The sequence below is a fragment of the Purpureocillium lilacinum genome (genome assembly GCF_023168085.1).
Source record: "Purpureocillium lilacinum CBS 284.36 DNA, scaffold_3, whole genome shotgun sequence".
Classification (NCBI taxonomy): Eukaryota; Fungi; Ascomycota; class Sordariomycetes; order Hypocreales; family Ophiocordycipitaceae; genus Purpureocillium; species Purpureocillium lilacinum.
The window spans coordinates 3,984,721-4,008,672 of record NW_027072113.1 but is presented as its reverse complement, the minus strand read 5'-3'; the positions used below and the strand labels follow the sequence as shown (position 1 = coordinate 4,008,672).

Below are 23,952 nucleotides of genomic sequence, written 5' to 3'. Positions count from 1 at the left end.
CTTCGCGCCAACAAGCCAACTCGTCAATTCGCCATGGCTCCCCACGCGCAAGACAGCACGGGCTCCTCGAACGGGGCGGGACACGCCAATGGACACGCCGGCGCTGCTCGCAGCACCTTCGTTGTCAACTCGCCCAACGTTACCTACACCGACGCGGAGATCAAGTCCAAGTACACCTACCGCACCACCAGCGTCGAGACCAATGCCTCGGGTGACTTTGTTGCCACCCCCAAGGAGGTCCTCTACGACTTCAAGGTCGACCGCAAGGTCCCCAAGGTCGGCATGATGCTCGTCGGCTGGGGCGGCAACAACGGCACCACCGTCACCGCCGGCATCCTCGCCAACCGCCGCAACCTCGTCTGGGACACCAAGGAGGGTCCCCGCGAGGCCAACTACTACGGCTCCGTCGTCATGGGCTCCACGATGAAGCTGGGCACCGACGCCAAGACCAACAAGGAGATCAACATCCCCTTCCACAACGTCCTGCCCATGGTCCACCCCAACGACCTCGTCATTGGCGGCTGGGACATTAGCAAGATGAACCTGGCCCAGGCCATGGACCGCGCCCAGGTCCTCGAGCCCACCCTCAAGGCCCAGGTCAAGAAGGAGATGGCTGAGATGGTGCCCCTGCCCTCCATCTACTACCCCGACTTCATCGCCGCCAACCAGGAGGACCGCGCCGACAACGTCATCGAGGGCACCAAGGCCTCGCTGGCTCACGTCGAGAAGCTCCGCAAGGACATCCGTGACTTCAAGGCCAACAACAACCTCGACAAGGTCATTGTCATGTGGACCGCCAACACGGAGCGCTACGCCGACATCATCCCCGGCGTCAACGACACCGCCGACAACCTGCTCAAGGCCATTGAGCAGGGCCACGAGGAGGTCTCCCCCTCGACCGTCTTTGCCGTCGCCTGTATCCTGGACAAGACTCCCTTCATCAACGGCTCGCCCCAGAACACCTTTGTGCCTGGCGCCATCGAGCTGGCTGAGAAGCACGGCGCCTACATTGGCGGCGACGACTTCAAGTCGGGCCAGACCAAGATGAAGTCGGCTCTCGTCGATTTCCTTATCAACGCCGGCATCAAGCTCACCTCGATTGCCAGCTACAACCATCTTGGCAACAACGACGGCAAGAACCTGAGCTCGCAGAAGCAGTTCCGCTCCAAGGAGATCTCCAAGTCCAACGTCGTCGACGACATGGTCGAGGCCAACTCGGTGCTGTACAAGAAGGGCGAGCACCCTGACCACTGCGTCGTCATCAAGTACATGCCCGCCGTTGCCGACAACAAGCGTGCTCTGGATGAGTACTATGCCGAGATCTTCCTCGGCGGCCACCAGACCATCTCGTGAGTATTGCCAACTTCGTCCCTACTTGTATCGTGTGCTGACCATGCAGTCTGTTCAACATCTGCGAGGACTCGCTGCTGGCGTCGCCTCTCATCATTGATCTCGTCGTCATCGCCGAGATGATGACGCGCATCCAGTGGAAGTCGTCGGGCGCCGAGGGCGACTACAAGAACTTCCACAGCGTCCTGAGCGTCCTCAGCTACATGCTCAAGGCTCCTCTGACTCCCCCGGGCACCCCGGTTGTCAACGCTCTTGCCAAGCAGCGCGCGGCCCTGACCAACATCTTCCGCGCCTGCGTCGGTCTCGAGCCTGAGTCGGACATGACCCTTGAGCACAAGCTGTTCTAAGCTCTCGACGCATGTGGTTTCTTTGGACGAGCTCGCGGATTGCCTTTCGTAATGGATGAGAGACGATGTCTCCGGCCAGTCTTTACTGGGATGCACGATTGAAGAACAAAAAAAACCAAAAAAAAAAAATAAAGTAGAAATAGCCGGCGCTCGCGTTAGCTGCAGCACGGTGCAGCTAGAGAGTCGAAATACAACTGCTGTTTCTCAACGCTGCTTCCATCACTGATTGATCGTGAAAGTAGCCTGTGCATCGATTGAGCCGACCGAATGAACTAAGTACCATTGTCTGAGCTTGATGCGAGCCGTAACGCTGAGCGAACATGAGGCCTGAACGGCAGGCATGTGGAGTGCGGGCGGCAGAGTCGTGGTGGTGGCTAGAGGGTTCAGCGGCCCGTGGCAGGACGCGGGAGTGGCTGAGGTGATGCGGTGCGTCGCGGTGCCACCAAAAGTCGCGTCGAGCGCGTCAAGCTCCCCACCCACTTTAACACCGCCGCTCCCTCGCCGCCGACCACAACTCAACAGCGCCATCAATCAATCACAACCTGACGCCAGCATTCATAGAAACTATCCTCTATCGTCTTTTCTGTTCATTTCAAGACGCCGAATGCACATGCGCTGCTAAACGACCCGCTTGTCGCGAATTGAACGACAATGGCCTCGTCCAGGGCGTCGTCGCCCGCGTCGCGCGAAGCGTCGCCCGAGCAAATGACGCCGCGGTCCAAGATCAAGGCGCTGCTCGCGACGGTGGAAAGCAGCGATGATGAAGGCGACAACAAGCCGTCGGGCAATTCCAGCAATGGGTCTCCCACAAGAAAGACCAGCGCCAGCAATCGCGACGTGCAACCAACACGCATAAACAACATGGACAACGGCGGTAGCGACTCGGACGACTCCGATGTGCCGGTCCGACCTCGAGGCAAGCTCGCATCTCGGATGCAGGGGAATGCGGCTGCCTCGAAATATGTCGAAAACAAAGCAAACACTCCCGAAACAGCTAGGGAACGCGTCAGAAAGATGCTCGAACGCGAAGCAGAGGCCGAGGCTGCGACCACGCGTGGCGAAGAGGCCGACGCGGAGAACGACGACGACCAAGAGCTCCCCGTGGCCCCGCGTCGGTTGAAACGACGTGCTCCCCGGGATCCTACACCCGATACTGCAGAGCAGCCTGCTCCCCGTTCACCTAGTCCCGGCCTCTTCGTCTCCTCACCCGTGCGACCGTCTCCCGCCAAGAGCGCCCACGCCGACCAAGATTCCGACAACGACCTTCCCGCCCTCAAGTCAGATCGCTTCAAGGCGCTGGTAGAGCGAAAGAGACAAGAACGCCTGGCACGAGAAGCAGCGGAGGAAGCCCGCAGGGCCGAGCAACGCGCTCGCCAGGAGAAGCTCGCGTCAGAGCTGGAAATGCTCGACTCTGACGACGGCAATGATACCGGCATCACCGACGATGAGGGTGGGCGTAAGCTCACGCAAGAGGCCCGCCCGACGCGGAAAGCTAGCAGAAAGGCCATCGAGGAAATGAATCGCGAGACGCAGCGCATTGCACGTAACATGCAGCTCGCGCACGAGGCGCGCACCAGGAAGAAGATCACCAAGGCGAGCCTCTTCGAGAGATTCAACTTTAGACCGGTCGGAGAGGCGCAGCCGGAGCCCAAGACGACGAGCTCTAGCCGACCGGGGACACCGCCGACCGACGTCGAGATGAAGGACGTCGACACGCCGCCTAGCTCGCCGCCGGCGACCAAAGGATCGGAAGTGCCACTCCCTCTGCCGATCGGAGACGCTACGATGCCTGATGCTGATGAAGAGGAAATACCATCTCTGGATGAGGTGATGAGCTCTTCTCAACCGCTCGATAAGGGCAAGGGGAAAGCACCAGCTTACGACGCTGAACACCCCAGCAAGACAACGCCAAAGCCCAAGCGCCGAGTTCGCGTTCGTCTGCCAGTCGACGCCGCCAACCTAGTCACTATTGACTCGGATGACGAGCTGGAGGTTACCAAAACGACAAAAGACAAGATCATGGCAGTTTTCGACAAAGTCCCAGCCGACAGTGCCAAAGAGTCTCGGTCTATGAAGGCTCTCCGGGCACTTGCGCTGGTCAAGTCGCCCAGCAAGGACAGCAGCCGTGGCCAAAAGGACCATTCGAGCATGACGCCCGGAGAGCTCCAGGCCTTGTTGTATCAGAGAGCCAGGCAGCAGGCTAAGATGGAACGTGATCGCCGCCTCGACATGCTAAAGTCCCAAGGGATCGTGATCCAGACCGCCGACGAGCGTGAGCGACAACAACAAGAGGTCGAGGACCTCGTCGCCAAGGCGCGAGAAGAGGCGCAAAAGATTATGCAGGAGGAGCGGGCTGCCGCCAAGAAGGAACGACAAGAGAACGGAGAGTCAGATCCCTTGGGTTGGGATGACAGCGATGATGATGAGTACGAAGATCCTGCCAATGAGGCGGACGCCGAAGCGTCTGCTGTGGAACTTTCCGGTTCCGAGGATGAGGACGAGGACGAGGAGGACGCCGACGAAGCTGAAGGGAACCCGCTGTTTGACGAGGACGCCGAGTCCGGAGAGTCAGAGCACGAGTCCGCAAACGAGGGCGAGGCTCTGGATAACGAGGACGTGGACGACGCACCGGCCGTCAAGCGGAGGCGAGCGCGGAAAACGGCCATCGTTTTGTCTGACGACGAAGCCGATATCGAGGCCACACCAAGGCCCGCAAGGACTGCCACTCAGGTAACCCCCGGCGCACCCAAGACCGTCTCTCCGGCCGCACCCACATCCGTTCTCCGATCAGCCAAGAAGACCTTCATTCCCGGACTGCCTGTGCAGGGGCCAGCTGGCCTTGGCCTGACGCAGATTTTCGCAGGCACCATGGACGACAGCCAGGCCAGTCCATCCGCGGGACCTACCCAGTCCATGATGCCCGACTTTGACGCTTTCCCGGACAGCAATTTCTCGGCGACTGCGGGGACCCAGGGCGAGGACGTCGTCATGGACTCGCAGCCAGAGACGGCAGTGCAAGCGACGCAAACGCAGGGCATTCGACTGAACCTGTCGCAGTCGCAGATGCATGGTCTAGACAGCTTATTCCCGGCTGGGCTGACGCAAGCATCTGAGCATATAGAGGCCTCTCAGGACGGCGGCCTGCAGGAGTACACTCCTATCAAGCAGAGGTTCGTCGAGCCTCCGGTTTCTACGGTTGACACCGTTCCACTGGGCCACGACGAGGAAGACGCGCCACACGAGTCGCCACTTGTGAGAAGAGGGCGGCTTCGTCGCAAGATGGAAATGTCCGTCATCGAAGAGGAGTCTGCACAGCCTAGCGCCAATGTAGCCCCTGTCGAGAACGCCTTCAGTGCCTTGGCCGACGCTGCTCGAAAAGAAAAGAGGAGACAGCATGCTGAGGAGTTCAACCGCAAGAAGACCAAAGCGAAGGAGATGGTTGAAGAGCAGGCTGAGGAATCAGAGGACGAATATGCTGGCCTCGGCGGTGCCGACGGCGAGGACAGCGACAATGAGTCCCAAGGATCTCTGCAGGAAATGGTCGACGACGACGCCGCGAATGACGTGGACAGCGGCAAGCTGGCTGCCTTTTATGCGTGAGTAACCCCGAGACTATTTGCGCGCTAAGCAGGCTAACAATATGCAGTGACCGGGAGCGTGCCAACGACGAAAAGGAGGTGGAGAAGCTGTTCAAGGACATCACCACGGGCATGCTCCGTCGTAAGCGGGGGGCCGACTACGACCTCTCGGACGAGGATGACGGCGGCGAGGCACGACGAAGGATGAAGCGTCGTCAGTTTGCCAAGATGCAAAAGGCCCTGTTTTCGGACGAGCGCGTCAAAAAGATTGCCGAGAACCCGGGCAACCAGGCGTTCCTCCGGACGATTGAGGATCACGGCAGTGACGACGAGATGGACTTTTTGGACTTTGCGGCTTCGCAGGGGCAGGGCGACTCTCAGTCTCAGGAGGAAACGGACTCGGAGAAGCGCCCAGAGACCATCCCTGACAGCCAGCCTGCGAAGCAGCCCCTTGCCCCGGGAGAGAACAGGGCCCCGGCGCACATGCGGCGCACCAAGGGGGCTGCGGCCAAGAAGCCGTCAAACCTCGGTGAGGTGCGAGAGACGCTGTCGAGCCTGCTCGAGGAGCGTCAGCCTTCGGTGGTTCCCGCGACCGAGGTTGGCTCCGATAGTGAGGACGAGCAGGACGACCAGGCGTCCATGCGGAGTGATAAGGAGAACTACGAGCCGAACCCGCGGCGTACGGGGCCTGCGGTGGTGGATCGCATCAGTCTGAAGCGCAACGCGTCCTCGTCATCAGCATCAGGCGCGCGCCTGGCATTCTCCGCGCAAGCCTCGACCTCGTTCAAGGTCCCGGCTCTGCTGCGCCGCGCGACGACAAACTCGACCATCATGTCCGGGTCGACGACAAGCTCCAGCAACGGCGGCTCCGCGGCCACGGCGGGCAGCACAGCGGTGGTGGGCAGCGCGGGCGGGTTCGGCGACGACGCCAAGATCAAGCGGGGCGCGGGCAAGAGGAGCGGCGTCAACGGGTTCGCGCGGGAGAGGGAGGCGCCGGGCGCGATCAAGGAGAGCGAGCGGAGGAGGGAGCAGAGGAAGGTCAAGGGCGCGGTGAGGAGGGTGGGCGTCGTGGGCGGGCTGCTGGGCAAGGGGTCGTTTGAGTGACCGGTTGATGCGTGTCCACTGCGACATGAGATGAGTGCATGTATGAATGGCGTTTGGGAGCAGAGCAGGCTTTGGCTTTACTGGCGCTGGCAGGTTTCTATGCAGTTCTGAAAGGATCAACTTTGTGTGAGGTCTATACGAGACTTGTGTGTTATGTGCCGTTGGAGTGGAATTCGTGTCGCACTGCGTTATGCAGGTCGATCAGCCAGGAGTCCAGGACTGCCACTCCGTCTCCCACTACCAACCAACCATTTGACACAGTCCCTTTCGCACGAAATAACTACCAATTTGTCCTCAAAGCCAAGTCTTTGGAAGATGGTATAATGAATCGGGTCCTTTCGCCCGTCATCGTTGTCTGTTGAGAGGGACGTGGGATGGATGGATCATGTGACGTGGAGTCGGAGTTTAACCTGGAAGCTCAGGTACGTACTGACGCGGGCTGGGGCGGGCGAGCAGCCAGCAACGAAACGAACCTGAAGGGGACGGACGGGACGTTGTGCTATTACAGGAAGTACGCGCAGCATGATATCATACCACCACCACCGCTCACCACCGCTCACCACCACCATTCACCACATCAGACCAACTAACGTTACCACCACTCACTCAACATCAGCGCTATTCTTCATCGCCATCGCCACTACAACGTGCGACACTGACGGTTACCTCGTCCACCATAATCCTCCTGCCCCCCCGTTAGCTTCACGCCTCCACCACAGCACGCTCCTTCACATCCACACGCCAAACACCATTCGCCTGCCTGCCAAACCGCCCTCCTCATCATCGTCGTCGTCGTCGAACAACTGTTACCCGCCGCCAAGCTTCAGAACCACCCCACGACACCGCGCGCCCCCACGCAGCGTTAACGACCCTCGCGTGCAAGTGCAAGCAATCCATGGCGGCGACGTCAGAACCGGCGTGCCAGTGCGACTGCGCCGCCGCGGGCGCCGGAGCGCTGCCCAACGAGACGTTCATCAAGCGTGCGTGCATCCTAAGTTACCTTACATGGCACACCCTGCGTTCCGTTCCTACACGCTCGCTCGGCCACTGACCGCCTGTGTGCCTGTCCATCTAGTCGTTATATGCGCCGGCCTCGCCCTCCTGCTGGCGTGCATCACGCGCCCTCTCCAGGACGGCCCGTCACGCTTCTCCCACGGTACGTGCAGCCTGCCATCTCCTTCCCGCTCACCGCTCTGCTCCCCTCCCCCTGTCCCTACCTGCCCGTTTCTCCCTACCTACCTCTCCATCCATCTCCCTACCTGCTAAGCTTTACTTCCCTACCTTGCTTGGGTCAAGCCCATATATGGAGGGACTCGGGGGGTAGTATCCAGCTCAGTCGCTGACTCGGACATGTGTAGCAACATGGGTGTCCGCCTGCTTCGTCGCCACGGCCGCGCTGCTGTGGACCGCGTCCAGTACCGCGGAGATGCAACCGCCGCCGTTTCCGCATCAGCAGCAGCAGCAGATGCAAGGGGTCGTTGCTGACGACGACGGCGGCCAACTCAACCTGTACCTGAGGAGGAGGAAGCGGCTGGTCGTCGCGGCGACGGTTACGGGCGTCTTCATGGGCTTCGCGACCGTGATATCGTGGATCGTGGGCGCCGTGGCCGTGCTGGACAAGAAGGACGAAAGAAAAAAGCAGAGGCAGGCCGCTGCCGCCGCCGCCACCACTGCCACTGCCACTGCCACCGACACGCCCGCACCAACCAAGGACAAGGAGGACAAGCTGTCATGATCAAAAGTATCTTATTCTTCTTTGGAAAACAGGCCGCGTGGGCGGTCTCGACTATGCCCGGCATTTGTCACTGCGCCACATGGCATGCACCTCCGTGGTATCTAGAATGTCATGCAGAACCCGACCAGACATGGGAAAGGGAAACAGACAAATTGAGCCAACAACGCCGCGCTCGTGAAACAATGATAAGGATGCCACCCCGTCGCCGCTCCACAAACAGATGCACTCGCCTTCAGGCCGGTTTCTGCGCTGTCACCACCACCGCGTCAAACATGGCGTGCACGTCCTTGCGCCTCGAGGCCGCCCTCACCCTCCAGTTCACCATCTCTACCGACTCGGCAGGCCAGCCCAGGATGTCGCGCAGCAGCACCGCCGTGAAGGCCTCGACGCCGTCGTAAAAGTTCATGGCCATGAAAGCGCCGACTTCTTTGAGGCGTGGGTCCCTCGGCCAGGTGCCAACGGGCAGCTGGAATCGCTGCTCGTCGACACGAGCGAAGCCGACATCGCGTGCCCATCCGGCAAAGTGCGGAGCCGGGTCCATGGTCCGGCCGACCTTATCGCCCGCGGCCTTGAGACCGTCCATGAGCTCGACGAGGGGGTTGTCGGGGCGCAAGGTATCGTCCTCGGAGTAGACGGTGTGATCGATCTCGTGCAGCTCGACCCAGCCGCCGGGCTTGAGGCTGTCGTAGATCTGGCGGAAGAGGCGTGGCCAGTCGCGGATGGAGGCGGCCATGTGGCGGACGTGGACGTAGTCGTAGCGCTCGGGCTGTGCCCAGTCAAGCTCGGCATCGTCGATGATGAAGCGGACGTTGGAGGGCACCCAGGTTGGCTGGATGGGGCTGAGGTCGTTTCCAATGACATCTGCGCCGGGATAGAGGTCGCCGAGGTGGATGGGCCAGATGCCGGTGCCAGTGCCAACGTCGAGGACACGCAAACCGTTGGGGTCAATGGGCGCGAGGAAGAGGCGGTCGTCGAGGAGGCGGAAGAGGGCGTGATGCATCATGTCGAGGCGGTCCTGCTCGCGCTCGTCGTTGGGAAAGGGGTACGAGCCCGACTGGTACGAGTGGTAACGACGACCATGCTTCCACTCGAAACGGAGGATGCTGCTGCGGAGCGAGGTGCTGGCGGCCGAGGGCGCCGCGTTCCCGTACGTCGAGTCGGCTTCGTCCGTGTCCACCTCGACACGCATCAGCGAGGGCGGGCGCTGCACCTCCATCGGGGCCGGCGTCGGCGTTGTTGCTGCGGATGTCGTGTCGTCCATCTACCTCGCAGGGGGTGAGAGGGACGATGACGATGCGCTCATGAGAGAGAGGGGGAGAAGTGACTCGCGGGACGGGCTCGCAATCCACTGAGTGACCTAGGGAGGTTGCACTACGAGAAGAAACGAGTGAGTCGGACGGGCCGGGCCAGCGTGACGGCGGAAGGTCAGGCCAACAAATCTAGAGCTCGGCCAAGATGAGGAGAATACTGCGGAAAACTCCTTGCCGATGCGGCGTGTAATGCGACGAGACGATCGGCTCGTAATGAGGCGAGGTGAGGCGCGGCACGGTAAGATGAGGTGAGGCGAGGTGAGAGGTAAGATACCAAGTCGGCGGGGAGGGTACGCGTCGCCCGGGCTATTTTGGTTGGGTTGGGTTGATATTACAAAGGTCCGTATGTACGAAGAAAGGCACAGCTGGTATGACGAGGCGATGCTGCGGGAGCAGCATAGAGCAGTACAGAGGCGGGTACTGTACTGTATTATTGCAAGTTGTAAATATGGTGCTGGGCGCCCTTGAGGTGCGTAGCAGAAACGGTAGATGCGTGCGAGTCAAGAAGGAAGGAGCAGGATGGAGGAGACGTCGCATAACAGGAGTTAATATGGAAGGGACGGGGGGAGCCGGACAGGGCTGCAGGCAGGTGCTGGGAGGTGCGCGGGTGGTGCTCAAGGTGGTGCCGACGGCCGTTGCGCGCGCCCGCGGCGGGCCAGTCCAGTCCTGCTCGATTCCATCCAATCCACCACCCCATCATCCGTCCATCCATCCATCCATCCATCCGCCGACATCCATCCATGATCCATCCCATCCATCCCTCCATCGGCTTACCTCTGCCGCCGATCCCCCGGCGCCACGTGGGGACCAAGGTTTTTGGGGGGGCGCAGGGCCCGCCAGCGTCTGCTTGTTGTTGTCTTCAGCGGCCCGAGGGCTGTCGGTCTGGCGGCTCGTGCTGGGACACGGCACTGGAGCTGGAGCGACCTGCTTGCCGTGTCTCAGCAGCGGCCACCTCACCGCACAGCGCAGCTCAGCGACCCCTCCAGGGCTACGACCTACCTGACGATTATGTATGGATTGCCCGCCTTCCACACACGCCTCGCTGCGACGCCGTCCTTGTCCCTCCCTTGAGCTCCCTCTCCCTCCCCCTCGTGCGCCCAATCGCCAGGGCGCTCATGGCGCCACGCGCAAGCCATGCCGGTCGAGGAAGAGGCGATCGGAGGACAGGCACGCATGTCGGAGGGGAACGGCAGTTGAGAATGGTGCTGGGGTCGCCAGCCAGCGGGCGCTGCTCTCCTCAGTGCTCACTTCCCCTCCCCCCGTCACATCTTATATCTCACCGCGCCCTTGTCCGCCGCCTGTCTGGCCGCCACAACTACAAAAGTAAGTTGCATGCCTTTGGGCTTGCTTGTCGACACGACCAGCAGCAGCAGCAGCGGCCAGACCAAGTCGATTACGACGCCTCTCCCGTCGGAACGCTGCAGACAGCCGGCGCGGTGCGACGTGTCGGCCAACGTCTCTCCGTCGCCCACCTCCCACGGAATCCGTCGCGCAGCAGCAGTAGCAGCCCAGCCGAGGATGGAGGTCAAAGCAACGGTCCCCCTCCACCCTCCACCCACGGCAGATCTAGCGTGTCTTCAACGGCGTTGCAGCCGCCCTAAAGATTGCGCCCAGTCCGGGCACCCTTTCCTTGCCGGGGGCTTCGTGTGTCGCCCAATTGCGCCACGGGAAACCCCCGCTCGCTCAATGCCATTTTCGCAGCGCCGCCAAGGCAATGTGACAATCTGCAGGCCTTCAGTGGATGCTGGTCGTTCTCCCCCACAGCCCGCCCTGCCTGCGCCTGCGCCGACAGCTGCGCATGTCGCGTCATGCCAATTGAGCGCCCGCCTGCCTCGTCTCGTACGACTCTGCGCCGTCCAAACCTTACAGACCCCCCGGCTGGAAATGCAATTGCCCGCCGCCGCAAGCCCTGCAACCAAGGCCAGGACTCTCGGCATCCCTGACCGCTCATTGCGCTCAGGGAACAGGGCTCGTCTGTTGCGTCTACTCGGAACGCATACGGACTCTGTACCGTTCTTCGACAACGCGCGCGGCGAATGCTGTACGCCCGTCGTTCACACCTTCCTCACGCTGTCTGTCGAGGATCAGGGCATTCAGCCGTCCATGGAGGACAAAAACAAGGGTCTCTCATTCATTCAATTGGGCTTGTTGTTTGCTTTTGCGGGCGTCGGCCCGGCCCTGCTCGGTGTCTGCCCAAAACGGCCACAATGCGCAAGCCCCCTGGCACACCGGCCGCCCCCCCTGCCGCGCTCAAGCCCGACGCTTTGAACCGTTGAGGACAGCCACCAGCTTGCATGCCAAGCGCGAGGCGTGACTGCGAGACCATGCGGTGCACGGCCGCGGGCCGAGCTTCCCTCCTCGTCCGCCCATGACATCCCCTTCACCCGCCGCACCACGTCGTACAACGTAAACACTTCTGGCTCGGAACGTGCACGCACCGCGCTGGATCCTTTTTATTCCATTTTGACCCTCATCGTCGCGCAATGCCCATGAGTACGCCGTCCTGCCCGCACAATGCTGTTCCGCTCGCCCGCCATTCCTCTGTCCGGCTAGCATTATGCCGGTGTCCTTCGTCTGTATACCACTGCCCGAGCATGACAAATCGTTTCAATGTTGAATGTACCGAGGAAAGCAGAATAGGGATACAGATTCGGCGCCGGCCCATCATCGCTTGACAATCGTCTTTTCGACGCAATCGAGGAACTGACGATAGTTAGCGCAAGGACTCGCGAGTTTCGTTCCAACACATTCGACTCACTGTTTCGGGCACGACACCCTGGTTGCCGAGATACCGCGCCATGCTCTTGACGAGCTCGACCTGCTCGTCGGGCCCCAGGCTGGTGATGGCCGTCTCCAGCACCGACCCGAGCGTGACCTTGTGCACAGCGATGAAGGTGTGGTAATACATGTAGGCGAAGAAGCCCATGATGAACTGGCAATCCATGCGGTCCGTCATGCCTCCGTGTCCGGGGATCGAGTCGCCAAAGTCCTTGATCTTGAACGTGCGCTTCAGGCCCGACGCGAAGAAGCCGCCGAACGGTGCGATGAGCGACGCGAACGACGCCAGGACCAGCGCGTGGATCTGCATCGGCGCGAACGTGAGCGACATGTTCGTGTTGGGCGGCAAGAAGAAAAAGTGCGGCAGCTGGTACGTGCGAGGCACGAAGACGGGGTTCGGGTCGCACTCGAGGCCGGTGAAGATGGTGGCGCCCAGGTCCTGCATTCATCGAGTCAGCCTTGCTCCTCTCAGTCAAAGCATGCGCGGCGCGTGTTAGAAAGGACTCACATTGACAGGGCAGATGAAGTACTTGGACCGAATCATGAGGTTAACCAGCAGCATGGCCCACAGCAGCGTCATGATCCACGCGCCGACGAAGCCCTCGACCGTCTTCTTCGGGGACAGCTTGATGAGCTGCGTGCGGCCAAACGCGATGCCGCACACGTAGGCAAAGATGTCGTTGGTAATGACGAGCGCGGCGGGCAGGAAGAACCAGATCATGCCCTCAAAAATGTTGTTCATGACAAAGTGCGCCTGCACAACGATGAGGTACAACGCCATGTGCGTCCAGGCAAAGTTGGTAAACTGGAACTTGTAGTGGCCGGCCTTGAGGGTGGCGACGAAAGAGACGAAGCCTGTGGCTGCTGTTTAGTCCTGGACCTTGGCGACAAGCCAGTGTTGAGGCAGGTGAGCTTACCGAAGACGTAGAGGATGAAGCTGATGAAGCGGTGATGCGTGGCCAGCGGCAGCAGCACCTTGTCTACAAGGACAATGTGCTTGAAGTAGTAGATGACGCTCTCGCCGTAGAGAAAGTACATGGTGGTGGCGAGCCAGTACCAGTTGAGGCTCTTGGTGGAGCGAATGGAGCGGGCGCGGCTGGGGACGTTGGCGATGGCGATGACCTCCTTGAAGGAGACGATCTGGACGGCCGTGACGATGGCGATGATGTAGATGTGGCCCATGAAGAGGGCGCCGAAGAAGATGGCAAGCATGCTGAAGGTCCAAAACGTGCGCGTCATGAAGTTTGCCTTTTTCTTTTGGTATTCTTCCTCGGGCGTGGGCTGCTTCTGTGGCCGGGAGTCAGTAAGTGTCGCCGCATAGGTCGCGTGCGCGCGCAGAGAACGTGCGTCCGCCGCCGCTTGTCAACGCACCTCTTGCACCGGCTCAAGCTGAGCCTGAGCCTTGGAACGGGTCCTCGTGGGCGAGCCGGAGCCATCTTCGCTGCCGCTGAAGCTCGACCGCCGGCCGTCGGAGCCGGCGATCTGGCCGTTGTGGTTGAAGCGGACGCCGCGCCGTGTTCTGCCCATGATGAAGGCTGGGCTGCGAAGAGGGCCGAAAGGGGAGGGCGGTCGGTGAGTGTACGCGCGTGTGATCGGGGCCGGGATGCCGCTATGTTGCGCGCATGCACGAAGGGGGGGTTCTGCTCGAGCGGTGGACGAGGTTCGTGGAGGAAGGCCGGGGGCGGTAGGAGACACGCGGAGCGCTCGGGGTATCTAGCAAGTCCGGGAAGAAAAGTTGCGGAGTCGAGCGGACTTGTGGCGGGCTCGCAAATGCGAAGGCGTGTGCGCGCGCTGGGGAGAGGCGAGGACGGGACGAGTCGTCGCGGGGAGGGGCAGCGGCAGCGGCAGCGGCGTGAGGTCTCGACGTCGTCGCTCCGGGAGGTTGTGGAGGAGGATGGGGGTGGTGGGTGTTGGAGAGGAGGGCCAAGGCGGCGGGCGGCGGTGGTTTGTGGTGACGACGGACTGCGAGAGAGAGTCTGGGGAGCTGGGCTGGGCAGGATGGGGATGGGATGGGATTTTTCCGCCTGCTGCTTGCTGCTTGCTGCTGCTGCTGCTGCTGCTCCTAGTAATAAAGTTGGGGCAGCTCCTTAGTGGCTGGCGGGCAGCCCGCGACCCCGAGGCGGCCAATTGAACTGGCTTATTGGTACGGGAAGGGCACTGTCGCCGGGCTTTACGTCACTCCCGCCGCGGCCTGCCTGCTTTGTGGCGGCCGCCGGGGGGCCTGCTTGCAGCGAACAATGCCACTGAAGCTTGACGTGTCGTGTCGTCTGTGCCCTGGTACCCGTGTTGCGTGCAGATTCCCGTCGCCCTGGGCATGGAGCTTCTTCACGCGACCACGGACGGCACCTCGTAGCACCTGCACCAAACACTTTTGTCTGCATCGAGAGCACTGCATCCTCCCCCCTTCATTCACCCAACCCTCGCTGGGAAAGCGGCAGCCCGCCACCCCCAGCCAGGACAGAAGGGACCCTAGGAGTCTGTAATTAGCGGACGACATTAGTGCCGGGCCGCTGGGGGCAGACAGAGGGGACGGACGTGGAGGACACGACACGCATGGCATGGCATGCACGGCATGGGTTGGGGCAACGTAGCAGTTAGCTCCTCTCTCACCCGCGCGTCAGCACTGTTTCTCAGAAGGGTGCAGGAAGCGAGCGAGTGCCCAACGGCTCGCGCTCAGGCAAGGGGGGTGAAGACTCAAAACAGCACGGATAGGAGGCGGAGTGGCTGCCAGCGCCGGCGCCGCGACGACGGGAGCTGTTAGACAACCTCGGGACCTCCAGAGGTAGTGGCTGCAGCGGCGACTCCCACTGGTGAATACCTAGGCCGAGACTCGGGCCAGAAGCTTGTCGCTGCCTGTGCCTCCTCCGTACAAAGTCGCGAGTGTCCAATTGGCGTGCGGAGGACGCATGGCGAGGCACAAGACGCTCATCGCCGCAGGGAAACCCTCTCGTTGTAGAATCACATGCCACTGCGCGAAGGAGCAAAGTACGAGTCCGGAATAGAAGCTCAACAGCTGGTCCCTGCTCGGCTCCACCGAAGCACCCTCTGTCTTCCCAACAACAACGACAGGGTCTGTGGAATATTCGTGTGTTCCTCAAAACGCGGTCTCGTGTTACTAGGCGCGCAAGCCACAGTGCACGCGCTTCGCCCGTCAGCCACACCTGCACCTCTCACCAGCCCCAACTCCGACCTTTACTGGAAAACGTGACCTCGCGTCACAGCGCTCCGTCGCCATCGACCAACACGTCGCGTTTGCCGAAACCCACCGCATAGCCCGCCCGATGGACCTCGCCGCTTCGATGTCGCCCGCGCGTCGCATCCGGAGCAATGGACATTGACGAGTTCTCAGACGACGGATTCGACGACCTCACCGACAACGTCCTGCAGGAGCTCGAGCGAAACGCCATCCAGCTCACCCAAGGCCGTGCCCTGCACCCAAGCCAGCAGCGTCAGCCTAGTCAGGATGTCCTGCAGCACCGGTATTCCGACTACGGATGGGAGGAGGAGGACGATGATCTGGACACCACCGAGGTGACCAACGATGTGGGAGCGCCCATCGGCCGCCCCGTCGTCGACAAGACGCTCCAGCAACGGCAGCAGCACCACCCCGCCTCAACCCACGTTCCTCGTCGGCCCATCCCTCCTGTGCCGAACCCACGATGGAATCCCACCGTTGATCCAACGAGCCGTCAGGCCGCTCCTATGGCCGCCGGTGCTCGCCTGCCCAGCGCTGCGGCCCCGAGCCAGCAGTTTCCCGGCTCGCAGCGCTTCCAGCCGCAAGGGCCGGGCCGCATCAACCAACCTCAGCCGAGCCAGTTTGCGCGGCCGGCCCTGCCACCGGGCGGCCGGTTCCCCGCGTCCCAGGCGTCTCAAGCCCCATCAGTCGACATGGTGTCGGCCCTGCAGCAGCGCCTGAGGACTCTCGAGACGGAGCTTCACATTGCGCGAGGCGAGGTGTCCATTATCCGAGCCAACTCGACCAAGGCGCAGCAGGAATACGACGCCCAGGTTGCGCGGCTCAAGAAGCTCAATGCGGAGCAGCTGGCCAAGCAGGAACGCATCGTCGAAGCCGCCGTCGCGGCCGAGAAGAGCGCCAACACGGAGCTGCAGTTTCTCCAGCGGGACATGCGTGAAGTTAGCGACCGGGCGCGGAGGAGAGATACTGCCGGTCCTGCCGCGGCCGCGGGAGTTGTGACTACACCAAAGAAGGCCAACAAGACGTGGGGTATCGCCGATGGCTTCGACGAGATGGACATTGCCCTGAGCCCTAGCAAGGGCCAGGGACGCGGCAAGGCCTCCGGCTCGGTTGCGGCCAATGTTGGGGAGAGGACGCCGAGCAAGGGCAAGCGGAAAAGGCCGGTGATGGACAGCCCGATAGCGGCTCTGGAGACGCACACCGAGGACGTCGAAATGGGAGACGACAAGCCGGCTTCACAGGGGTTGCACTCAACTATGGTCATGGCCGCCCCGACAGCACCATTCGAGGTAAGCTGGAGGGTATAAATGCTTGATGGCTATGATACTTACTCGCCGCGTATAGTTCCTCCAACTGGTACTAGATCACGGATCCTTTCATCAGCAGCCCCCCACTTTCGACACGCTGTCGCGCTTCTCATTTCCTTCAGACCCGACAGGCACATCATTTGCCGCCATGATCTTCGAGAAGCTGCCTCTGATGGGCAACCCGCACCGGCCGATGCAGCTGCTGGTGGATTTTGCGGAGCACATCGTTGCTATGTGGACTCGCTGCCTCGAGGAGCAGTTCTGGGAGCCGGTCAAGTACCTCGTCGCGCTTGTGTCATTTACTTTTGACCTACACGTCATCTCAGTGGCGCCGCTCGTGGTCGGGAACCTGGTCCCCGTCGCCCAGTCGACGATACTTACCCTCGCTGAGGCGCGCCGTCGAGCCCCAGATGGCAATCTCTCCAACAGCGACGAGTACGCATTCTTTGAGGAGCACATTGACACGACGCAAATACTATCGCTACTCACACTTTCTGCGCTTGCATGCGCAACGACACCCAGCGAGACGGAGAATGGCTTTGAGTGCACAGCAAGCGGCTTCTGGAAGCTCATGTCATTGGATCTGGTGCTACTGCTCCTGACGCCACGACAGCTCTTTAGCGATATCCTTGTCATGCTGGACCTTCTGGCCTCCTCGTCGCTGCCGGGGTCCATTGGCCCTGTCACTGACGAAGCCGAGCCCACTGTCATCGCGCGGGCCATCATCGAACGGGTGTCAGCCAAGTTGACAGAGCCTTTGCGGGCGACGACGACGCCGGAGCAGCGCCGGAGACTGCGCCTGGCCGCACTGCGAACGCTGGTTGCGTTTGCGCGATATCCCTTTGGCGCAATGCAGCTTGCCTGCCACGACAATGCACTGCCACGTTTGGTAACGTGTCTGAGCACGTCAATAGACGACTTGTACGACCAGCCAATTCCATCATCCGCCGTTGACCCTTTGCCACGGGCCATTACGTCCTCCTCGATCAGAATCCCACAATCGACCACGTCGACGGACCTTTTCAAGATCATCTCACAGAGCGTCGCCTTGATCCACACGCTCGTCACGAATGAGAAGACATCCAACGTGGCAGACATCGGCCAGAAGCTGTCCATGACGCACGGGGGCAGCCAGCGGTACCTCATTGCCCTCGGGAGGCTCACTTTTGCGGAGGACTTGATTATTGAAAAGGGCATCGAGGTGGAGGTGGTGGATGCGGCGCACGAGCTGTTGGAGATGGCGGTCACGCCCGATGAGGGTTTTGCCGTAGGCGAGGCGTTCGGGACATGAGGCCATTGAGGAGTCACGAGGGTAGGTGGGACATTGGATGACGTTGGAATATACCCGTATATGCAGGAACAGGAACATGTGCTTTACAGCGACACAGACTCTAACCTTATTTACACAATTGAACAAAACAATACCCTCCTCATCTTGGGTGTCCACGCTCGACTCCCTAGACCTCGCATATATGCAGACGTCTTGCAATCACGCGCTTCAGCCGTTGTAGCTGACGTGGACGTGGTCCCTGTACAAGGAGGTTAGCACAGTCGCGCAAGCGCTTGGGTCTCTGCAAAGGCGAGCAGCCCGGCACAGGGGGTAAGAGCAAAAGGCACGAACGGACAACGACGTACCAGTGGTTCTGCGTCAGGTCGCCGCGGTCCTCCATGGTGCGCCACTTGTCCCACGACTTCTCGGCGCCGTCGGTGGTCGGGCTCCAGATCTTCTGGCCCCAGATGACGTACTTGAGCTTGAGGGCGGCGCGGTTCTTCATGACCCATTCGGCGATTTCCTTGCCGGAGAGGGTGGCGACCTGTTCGGGGGGAGGGCATGGCACCGAGTTAGCATATTCTGTTCTGTACTGCTGCCCCTTGGTCTTACACACAAGCAGCAATGTGAGGAGGAGCAGGTGGGCGGGAGGGGAGAACTCGTTCGTGTAAGGGAGACACAGGCAAGTACAGCACGGCAGGGTCAAGCAGAACAAAGCAAGGGGATGCAGACTTACACCTCCGCCATCGGCGCACATCATATCCGTCGCCAACCCACAGCAGTGGTCCGACGTCCCCGGGCACTTACAATCCCTCGTACAAAACACCTCCCGCACCCTGCCCGGAAACGCCGCCACGATCTTCCTGGCCCCCTCCACGGCGTTCTTCTTGCACGCGCCCACGGCGGGGATCTTGGGCGCCGCCGGGTACCCGCCGAAGCCGCCCGCGGGGCTGGCGCAGCACTTGAACTGGGCCGGGCCGGGGCAGAACGCCCTGGGGGACGTGGCGCCCGCGCAGTCGCTCTGCCAGCGGCAGTTGCCCCCGGGGAAGGAGGCGTCGCCGCACTTGGGCTTGGAGCAGCAGCGCACGGAGGCGGCGTCGGCGGGGCAGGCGCCGGGGATGGTGGTGCCGCCGGCTTTGCTGCAGGCGGAGGTGCTGACGCACACGCCGGACAGGCCGTTGGGGCCGTAGCAGGGCTCGTTGAGGGCGGCGAGGGCGGGGGAGGAGGAGCTGGCGGCGAGGGAGAGGGCGAGGAGGAGGAGACGCATGGTTGTCGTTGCTGTCGTTGTTGTTGTTCCTGTCGGGGGGATGTTGGGTATTGTTGGACGGTTGTTTCTGGGCGGATAATATGTTTTGAGAAAGTATATGGCCGGTGGTGTATCAAGAAGCCCCGAGGAGGTTGCTGCCGGCTGGGAGGTAACCTCGCGAAGGAGTCGTGTAAGTGGTGCTCTGCGTTTTATATACTTTCACACAGCCATACACAACCCTATGTTAGACTGAGAACGCCCAGAACCGTCGAGGGCCAGCTGGCTGCCTCCGTCAATGCCTCGTCCACCCACGCTGCCCCTAGTCCGACCCTCGTCATGTTGCAGGCTGTTTGCCCCATGATCGTCAGCTGCTACTCCTGCTGTCCGCCGCCGCCCCGCGCAACCGAGCGCCGATCTCGAATTCATCCGTCCTCTATTATCTCGCGCCTGCAAGCCCCTGAGCTGAACTGCGCTGTCCGCCTGCCTGTGCGCAGTGTCCGTGGTGAGTGGCGGCAGTCGAACACTCAAAGAACGCCACGTCGGGTCATCTTCATCCTGTCGTGCCCAGCTCATCCATGTAGACTAGGCAGGTTGGCAAGGTAGACATCGGGGCAAGCTGGGGGCCAAATTCCCACCGGCACACATCCCCCCCTCATCGATCGCCCGCCCAGTGCGGCAAGGCACATGCCCCCCCAAAATAAATTCAAGCTTAAATTGAGCAGGACGACCCCTGCCCCGGGCCGCCGATGAAGTCATCCCTTCCCATCCATCCCATCTCATCCACCCATCCCTCCCACTTGCCCTACCTACCTGCGCGTGCAGTCCGCCGCTGCAGGATGAGTGGTGCGCGCCGCCGCAGTCCAACCGTCAAAGGCGAATGAGCCGATGCTTCTATTTTAGACACCGACGGCAGATCGGTCTTGGCGTGGCTGAATATCCAACCCGGCGACGCACGCAGGCGTGCGCTCTGAAACGTTGTGCCTTGCAGCTGGACCTCGTTCGGCGAGTGAGGGAATCGGCTGGGTTGGTCCGGCTTACGGGCGATCGCCCGCGCTGTGTCTCTTCGTCTCGTTGCCTTGCAGACGCACGTGGCCTGCTCTTCGAAGGCATAGGCCATGAACGAATAGACTTGTCAACACACCGAACGGGCCCAGTCGTCGACGGAGAAGGCTTGACTGGCTGAAGAGAGCGTGCCGTCAGCAACTTGACTGGACCGTACTAGGCATCTCAGCTCGCTCAGCTGCGACCATCATCGGACCAGCTTTAAGGCACGGTCAATTACACGCTCCAGCGCCTCACAATACGTAGAAAGTACGGCAAATACGACAACAGGGAACAGTGAAGCCATGTATTGTTTTGATAAGAAATAACCGCAAATGTCAAATGGTCTCGCCACTATGCTTCGCGCACCCGAGGCCGTTACTGAAACCAACCCAAATCGAATCCAGCCGTAACGCGCCAACGCCTTGTTCCGTCAAGATCAAACACACTTTATAACCATGCCACCTTAATCGCTGGCCGGCATCTCGCGGCCAATGATCTTGTGGCCAGAGGCTCCCACAATGTGTCCGTTGGCGTCGATGCAGTAGGCGCTGTTGCCGCTGGCATAGCACGTCTCGCCATCATCAGGATCGTTCTTGGCGCCACTACCATGAGGCTTGCCCTTGTCGGGGTTGCCAGGCGAAGGATAGTCGCCGGGCGGCGGATAGTAATCTCCAGGGGGAGGATAGTTGTTGTCACCCGGAGGCGGGTAGTAATCTCCAGGAGGAGGGTAGTTGTCGTTGGGCGGGGGGTAGTTCGGGGGAGGGGGCGGGTGAGGATAGTCGCCAGGAGGCGTCGAGTAGGGCGGCGGAGGGTGGCTGCCGGAGGGAGGATGGTAGGGAGGCGGGGGATGCTCGCTGGAAGGCGGGTGGTATGGCGGCGGCGGGTGCTCGCTCGAGGGAGGGGAGTGCGGAGGAGGATGCTCGCTAGACGGGCTGCTGTGAGGCGGCGGAGTGTGATCCGGGTGAGTATGCTCGGGATGCGTGGGCTCCGGGTGGGTGTGAGGACCAGTGGGAGTCGTCTTTACCGGGGTTGATTTGTTGTGCGTTTCCTTGGTGCACGAGTGCGACGAGTGATGGCTCTCGTGCTCGTGGTCGTGCTCGCAACCGCACGTCGTCGTGGCGTGGTGGTGGGTAGGGTCTGACGGCTTCTCATGCATCGTCTTGAAGCTGACGGGGCAGAGGTTGGCGCAGGCGCCATACTCGAGGTATGTCGTGACCACGACCTCGACTGTCCGGACCTGGTGCTCGTGGAGCTCGTGCTCGTTGGCGAGGGCCGGTGCGGCCAGGAGAGCCACCAAGGCGGCCAGCTTGGCCCAGGTGCCTCGGCAGCGGTTGTCGCTGTTGACCATGGTGAATTAGTGCTGCACGAAGTCGCGTGAGCGGTGTTGTCGACGGTGAGTGGGCGAGTTGGCGATATGAGTCTCACCAGAGGCTGCTTGGTTCCGAAGCCATGGCCGGTGTTGCTTATATAGGTGTTTGTCCTGTTGCCGGCGTCGCCCAGGAGTCGAGGGCCGAAACGCGACTGTCGTCCAGCGGCCGTTTCCCGACGCGATATGGAATGCTCGTCAATGGTGGGGAGAAGGTGAGATACTTGCTCCCATCGGAAGCAGTTCCCGAGGACCGCTGCTCGTGGAACGAGACGGTGCCGTACTCCGAGGTAGCGAGAGGGTCAAACCAAGACAATCGCGTGCCTGCATACCGAGAGGCAGGCCATGCCCTCGTCGACGCCCTCCATCGCCATCCATGTCTCACCTCCGAGGTGGTCAATGCCTGTGAAGGGCAGGTTGAGCCCACTACGGCGCGGTCCTTGATGCGCCGGCCAGCCGACAGTCACATCGTGAGGAAAAGGAGACCGGTCAATTTCGAGGGAGCCACAAGTTGGCATGCAATGGCGATGGAGGAGAAAAGACGGATGCGGGAGCGATGCGAGGAAGGAGGTGAGGTCGTTGGCTGGTCACGGCACGTGACAACCCTGGGCTACCTCGGGCTGGCTCCTCGACATCAAATCGTCCGACACGCGAATGGGAATTTTTGACACGCGCTGAAGAGTGGCCGGGGCACATTGGGGGTTCGACCAAGTCCTGCAAGTATCCGCAGACTCGTGCAAAGGACGCCGTTGTTGACGATCTCCCGTCTGGGCTCCGGATCACGACCCGGCCGGACGGCCTGCCAGGATGGCAACAGCTATTCTCGTTTATAGTCTCAGCTGAGAGGTCGAGACCGTTTCGAGTACGTATGTAGATGTAAAGCCTCGGTCCCCTGCCATTGCCTTGACTAATATTAATATGATTATTCTGCTTGGCCTCGCGGACCTGCCTGCATAGTGAAAGCAAAAGAACACTGCAAGTTGTACATTGGTATGCGCACAGCCCACGATTGTCTCAGCCAACGCGTCCAGCCCCCAGTGTATCCAAAAGATTTCACCAACCAACCCAAACTCCATGAACCCTCATCACTCATGACCAAACCCGTAAACGCCCGCTGTACTCCGTACATAGCTGCTCGATGTCCTACAGACCCATGACCCGCCTGAGGCCGACGTTCTCAATGACCCACGACGGGCCCAGCTTAAACGCCCCCGGGCCCTCGAGCTTGCCGTCGAGCTTGCCTGTGGCCATTTGCGTCAGGAAAGTCCCGAGCTGCTCGGTGGGCGAGTGCATGCCCCTGAAGGCGTTGCGGATGAGCGGGCCCAGCGGCACCATGCCGACCCGGTAGAGCATGCCCGGGTCCGGGATGTACGGCTTGATGGCGTCGTGGCGGGAGGGGTCGACAAAGGCCGGGCGCACGGAGTCGGCCTGCAGGGACGCGGGGAGCTCGCGCGTCAGGTCGGCGAGGGCCTGCTCCGTCTCGCCCTTGACGCGGGCGAAGATGGCGGAGAAGCGGCCGGGGGTCTGAGTGGCGCCCTCGCCCGAGACGTAGATGAAGCGGAAGGGCTTCTGCTGCTCTTGCTGCTGCTTTGCGTCGCCGTCGGAGGAAGAAGAAGAGGAGCGCAGCGTGGCAAAGGAGCGCGCGGCGGCGAGGGTGTAGTCCTTTGTGATCTTGACGTACTCGTCGGCCGAGACCTTGGTCTGGCTGATGCCGAGGGCCCAGACGCAGCCGTCGGCGTCGCGCAGCTGGTCGAGCAGCTTGGCGTCGTACGTCTCGAAGTCGCGGTGCAGGATGACGCTGACGCGCGGGTCGCGCCGGTCCTCGGCCATCTGGACGGGCTTGCGGCTGAGGATGGAGATTTTGGTCACGTCCTTGGCCTTGATCATGGCGTCGAGGACGGACGAGCCGACGAGGCCGGTGGCGCCGGTGAGGATGAGATGCATGGCGGGTGACGGGTGGTGGTGGTGGTGATGGTGATGATGTGGTGAGGGTGAACGCTGCCGGTACAGAATATGGAGGCTTCCAAAATGTCGGCGATGACTTGTACGAAGGAAGTATGGATGGATGGACGGGGGCTGAGGACGTGTTGTTATCGCCGCAGCTTGTATGAGCTTGCAGGCTTCTAGTTGTTCAAGTCGATGAGAGACCGAATCATTCTCATCATCCCAAGACAGGCGCGAGATGAATGTTAAATATCACCACCCACCAGACTTTTGCCGTCGCCCTTTCAGCCAGTGCCAAAAAAGCCACCAGAAAAAGTGTAAGTGGTGTTTACGCACGTCGGAGATGGCGTTCCCCGTCTGGGCCCGTTAACTCCACG

General features: G+C 61.2%; 9 protein-coding genes across 9 annotated transcripts; 4 read left to right on the top strand and 5 right to left on the bottom strand.

Moving 5' to 3' along the window:
• Nucleotides 1–33: 33 nt before the first annotated feature.
• On the top strand, nt 34–1,697 carry PLICBS_004786 (myo-inositol-1-phosphate synthase; the record flags this gene model as incomplete). The annotated part of the gene is made up of 2 exons (XM_018325838.1): nt 34–1,349; nt 1,400–1,697. 2 exons carry the CDS (start codon nt 34–36, stop codon nt 1,695–1,697), a joined length of 1,614 nt encoding a protein of 537 aa, XP_018175590.1.
• Nucleotides 1,698–2,348: 651 nt separating this feature from the next.
• On the top strand, nt 2,349–6,379 carry PLICBS_004785 (uncharacterized protein; the record flags this gene model as incomplete). The annotated part of the gene is made up of 2 exons (XM_018325839.2): nt 2,349–5,293; nt 5,344–6,379. The coding sequence occupies 2 exons, from the start codon at nt 2,349–2,351 to the stop codon at nt 6,377–6,379; spliced, it is 3,981 nt and encodes a 1,326-aa protein (XP_018175591.2).
• Nucleotides 6,380–7,274: 895 nt separating this feature from the next.
• PLICBS_004784 (uncharacterized protein) lies at nt 7,275–8,114 on the top strand (the record flags this gene model as incomplete). Its single annotated transcript, XM_065600589.1, has 3 exons — nt 7,275–7,359; nt 7,455–7,535; nt 7,738–8,114. 3 exons carry the CDS (start codon nt 7,275–7,277, stop codon nt 8,112–8,114), a joined length of 543 nt encoding a protein of 180 aa, XP_065456661.1.
• Nucleotides 8,115–8,346: 232 nt separating this feature from the next.
• Nucleotides 8,347–9,330, bottom strand: PLICBS_004783 (uncharacterized protein; the record flags this gene model as incomplete). Its single annotated transcript, XM_018325840.2, has 1 exon — nt 8,347–9,330. The coding sequence occupies one exon, from the start codon at nt 9,328–9,330 to the stop codon at nt 8,347–8,349; it is 984 nt and encodes a 327-aa protein (XP_018175592.1).
• Nucleotides 9,331–12,088: 2,758 nt separating this feature from the next.
• PLICBS_004782 (uncharacterized protein) lies at nt 12,089–13,729 on the bottom strand (the record flags this gene model as incomplete). The annotated part of the gene is made up of 5 exons (XM_018325841.1): nt 12,089–12,127; nt 12,183–12,641; nt 12,711–13,057; nt 13,120–13,489; nt 13,574–13,729. The coding sequence occupies 5 exons, from the start codon at nt 13,727–13,729 to the stop codon at nt 12,089–12,091; spliced, it is 1,371 nt and encodes a 456-aa protein (XP_018175593.1).
• Nucleotides 13,730–15,529: 1,800 nt separating this feature from the next.
• PLICBS_004781 (uncharacterized protein) lies at nt 15,530–17,996 on the top strand (the record flags this gene model as incomplete). The annotated part of the gene is made up of 2 exons (XM_018325842.2): nt 15,530–16,687; nt 16,743–17,996. 2 exons carry the CDS (start codon nt 15,530–15,532, stop codon nt 17,994–17,996), a joined length of 2,412 nt encoding a protein of 803 aa, XP_018175594.1.
• Nucleotides 17,997–18,203: 207 nt separating this feature from the next.
• PLICBS_004780 (uncharacterized protein) lies at nt 18,204–19,242 on the bottom strand (the record flags this gene model as incomplete). Its single annotated transcript, XM_065600588.1, has 3 exons — nt 18,204–18,234; nt 18,341–18,519; nt 18,811–19,242. 3 exons carry the CDS (start codon nt 19,240–19,242, stop codon nt 18,204–18,206), a joined length of 642 nt encoding a protein of 213 aa, XP_065456660.1.
• Nucleotides 19,243–20,728: 1,486 nt separating this feature from the next.
• On the bottom strand, nt 20,729–21,613 carry PLICBS_004779 (uncharacterized protein; the record flags this gene model as incomplete). Its single annotated transcript, XM_065600587.1, has 1 exon — nt 20,729–21,613. The coding sequence occupies one exon, from the start codon at nt 21,611–21,613 to the stop codon at nt 20,729–20,731; it is 885 nt and encodes a 294-aa protein (XP_065456659.1).
• Nucleotides 21,614–22,774: 1,161 nt separating this feature from the next.
• Nucleotides 22,775–23,575, bottom strand: PLICBS_004778 (uncharacterized protein; the record flags this gene model as incomplete). The annotated part of the gene is made up of 1 exon (XM_018325843.1): nt 22,775–23,575. The coding sequence occupies one exon, from the start codon at nt 23,573–23,575 to the stop codon at nt 22,775–22,777; it is 801 nt and encodes a 266-aa protein (XP_018175595.1).
• Nucleotides 23,576–23,952: the final 377 nt, after the last annotated feature.